At 43.1% G+C, this 3283-nt stretch overlaps 1 protein-coding gene across 1 annotated transcript; it reads left to right on the top strand.

Annotated features, from left to right (window-relative positions):
• Positions 1 to 506: 506 nt before the first annotated feature.
• On the top strand, positions 507 to 2404 carry LOC136471555 (RING-H2 finger protein ATL74-like). The gene is made up of 4 exons (XM_066469300.1): positions 507 to 1050; positions 1915 to 1964; positions 2087 to 2186; positions 2258 to 2404. The coding sequence occupies exons 1-4, from the start codon at positions 568 to 570 to the stop codon at positions 2366 to 2368; spliced, it is 744 nt and encodes a 247-aa protein (XP_066325397.1). The 5' UTR covers positions 507 to 567; the 3' UTR covers positions 2369 to 2404.
• Positions 2405 to 3283: the final 879 nt, after the last annotated feature.

Genomic DNA, 3283 nt, shown 5'->3' with positions numbered 1-3283 from the left:
ACACTGGATGCAACGTCGGACCGACAGAAAGTTGATCGTCCGGACGCCCTTGCCAAGTACTCCCTCCGTTGCAAATTATAAATCATTCTAACTTTTTTGGAAAGTCAAATCATCTCAAGTTTGAGCAAAGTTATTAAGAGAATTACAAAGATTTATGACATCAAATAGGTATAGTATGAAAATATAATTTATGAAAAAAAACAATGATACTTATTTAGCATCATAAATATTATTATTTTATTATATAAATTTGGTCAATGTTTTCACTTTTCAAGAAAAATTGGAATGACTTATAATTAGGGATGGAGGGAGTATTTTCATTTTATTAACATGGGCTTTTTTTTTCTTTAAAAAACGGTGGGCACCGCTCCTGCCCGAGTGCCCGTTAGTTGAAAAAAAAACAGGAAACGGGTAACTGTCCGTGTTTTGGAGAAAAAAAAGCCACATCAAACCCTCAAAAGTTAAAGCCCGTGTCTACTAAACCCAGGCCACCAGGGCGATTCGCGGTGGCCCTGACTGCGGCGCCTCACCAACCAACGAGACCACAAAGCACCCAGCTGCCCGGCCATGTCGTCCTACTGTCCCACCGGCGCCCCGGCGGACGCGATGGAAGCTGCTGCCGCCGGCGGCGGCAGCTACCGGGTGTGCGACACGGTGGTGCTCGTCTGCCTCGCCTCCGCCTCCGCCCTCATCGTCCTCACGGTGGCCATCTGCTTCCGCCGCGCCTTCGCCAACGGGTACGCGGCCGCCGCCGTCGCCGCGAACGGCGCCGGAGCCACCGCTGCCAACGGCAGAAGCCGGTGCGGGCTGGCGCCGTCCGCGCTGTCGGCGATCCCCATGCTCGCCTACCGGAGGGGCGCCGGCGCCGCCGCTGGCGCCGGGTGGGCGCAGTGCGCCATCTGCCTCGCCGTGGTGCGGGACGGGGAGACGGTGCGGTTGCTGCCGGCGTGCGGGCACCTATTCCACGTCGAGTGCATCGACCTGTGGCTGCGCTCTCATGCTACCTGCCCGCTTTGCCGGCGTGACGTCGTCGAGGCTCCCGCCGAAAAGGTTTGAGCTCACCGCTGGTGGCCCAAGATGACACGCCGGCTACTAGTTCAACTTGTTTCCTGCCATGATATTGGGCATCTATACCAAGAATTGTACGTGCTAGATAGGTCTTAGGCGTAGTTTCAATATTTTTGTGGCTGGAAATCGAAACTTTTGTTTCTGCCATCTAATTCTGATTGGGGAAAACCCATCTTTTTATGATACACTTGGTTTTGTGCTTTTTATAATCTGCAATCATGGAAGCAAGATGCTAATTGAAATATTAAACATGTCTATGTCAGGGGACTTGGCAAGGGCCTCTGATAAGGATTGGATTAGATTGGAGTCTAGACAGTAGGATGATGAAATGGGTGGTGACATTGGTCAACTCTGGATGTATATTTTACGAATCTATGCCTATCATAACAATAAATTTATTATAAGAACAATGATTTTGCTTTATCGTGCATGCTGATTTGACGGTAGGCAAGTGAAATATTGTTTGAAATGGATGCTTCTGTCTTGCTACACACATATAGTCATGCTATTTTATTGCTCTCGAACTTCTGCTCTGCTTGTACCTCAAGGTGCCAGCAGACAAAAATATAATGTTATCATAGAAATTATATAGGACAGACTATGAGATAAAGGAAATGATGGATATAATCCTTACTTAACCTAAGAAGATATTTTGCTTACCGCGTATTTTGAGCCAGATGGTTGGGTTGATAATAGACTTCAATGATAGATACACATGTAACTAGGGCGTGTTGACTGTAACAAATAAGTAGAGGAATTAATTCACTTATAATCTCTTATAATTCATGATATATTTTGAATGTTTTGGTACCTTGTATTTTTTAACCTGTGACTTCCATTACTCAGCTGCTAAAGAATCGGCAGCAACAATTACATGAACATCACACGGAACTGAGGTAGAGAAAATCTCAACTCCCTCGACACACTCATAACCCGAAGCCGCCAAAGCATGGGCCGCCTTATTATAATCTCTATTTCTGAAGACACACTCAAACTGAAAGAAATTTGACGACACTAGGGACTTCCGTTCTTCCACGAGGCCACTTTCCGGTCTGTCGCATGGATCATCGGCTGATACTTCTATGCTGGACTCACAGGGCGTCAGTCTCCAAGATGAGGTTTGTTTTTATCGGTTTCCATCACTATTTTTGGGCGATGAAAGAACGTGACCTAGTTGTGTCTTTCCCAGCTCCAACGAGCCTCAGCAAGGTCCATTCAAGGGCTCGAGGTCCGTTTGTGTGTCTGGTACGTGCGGTGTGGGCGTGGGTGGTTATTTGGTTTCCTTTGCAAGGAACTGTAGCGAATATGGCCCTTAGTTTTGTACTTGTGATTTTGATTACGGTGTGGACACCTGAAGAAAAGTATTTTTTTTTCAAATTATAAGTCATTTTTGGTACATAGAATTTGCCATGTATCTAGACATATGTTATATATAGATACATAGTAAAATCAAAGTACAAAAAAAAATAATAATCAAATAAAGCGACTTATAATTTGGAATGAAGGGAGTATAAGCACAAGATAATGTGCAATGTGTGGCTTGTCTCGGCCGGAGGCTCGGCGTGGGCATGACCTCTTTAAACGTCGGCACATGTATATTCCCTAAAATCCTAGTAGCATTATCAATCAATCCCTAGTTCCCTGTTCAATTCACGACCAAACCTAACCACAGTCCCTCACGCCTTGCGGGCTAACTCCTTGCTCAACTCTCAACTCGACACTAAAACCGGGCAAACTATCTCCCCGAACTCTCACAATCTCAAAACCGTTTAAGATACCTCCCTAGCTACTTTGGTTATTAGAAGTGGTTTTGTAATTTTAAATTTAAAAAAGGCCTCAAGTAAGGCTTATAAACCCTTATAAACCACAAAAATAATCTCGAAGTTTCTAAAAACATGAACAAAAATTCAAGATATTTACTTGGACAAAAAAATGCAAACAAAAATTTAGAAATCATAAAATTATATCTAAAAGTTTCCAACAATTAGATTTAGCTCTAGGAAAATATCAAAAAAAAAAAATGAAAGTTACCAAACGGTTTTAATTAAAGTCTAAACGTATTCCCAAACTTTCAACAACAACGTAAACACGAGATGGAACCAACATGAATGCAAAAAAGTCTAAAATTTATTTTGATTTTTCACAATTTAAAAACCTTATTCAAGTGTTTTAAAAAAAATCATGGAATAATAAAACCACCTTGAAAAACCACTCC

The sequence above is a fragment of the Miscanthus floridulus genome, chromosome 8, assembly GCF_019320115.1.
Source record: "Miscanthus floridulus cultivar M001 chromosome 8, ASM1932011v1, whole genome shotgun sequence".
In the NCBI taxonomy this organism is placed as follows: Eukaryota; Viridiplantae; Streptophyta; class Magnoliopsida; order Poales; family Poaceae; genus Miscanthus; species Miscanthus floridulus.
This window is presented reverse-complemented; position numbering and strand designations above follow the sequence as displayed.

Excerpts from the sequence above, each read along its gene's own strand:
- LOC136471555 (XM_066469300.1), top strand. The coding sequence starts at position 568 with ATGTCGTCCTACTGTCCCACCGGCGCCCCGGCGGACGCGATGGAAGCT. Across the intron at positions 1,051-1,914 it reads TCGAGGCTCCCGCCGAAAAG|CTGCTAAAGAATCGGCAGCA; the intron begins GTTTGAGCTCAC and ends TCCATTACTCAG. Across the intron at positions 2,187-2,257 it reads GCGTCAGTCTCCAAGATGAG|CTCCAACGAGCCTCAGCAAG; the intron begins GTTTGTTTTTAT and ends TGTCTTTCCCAG.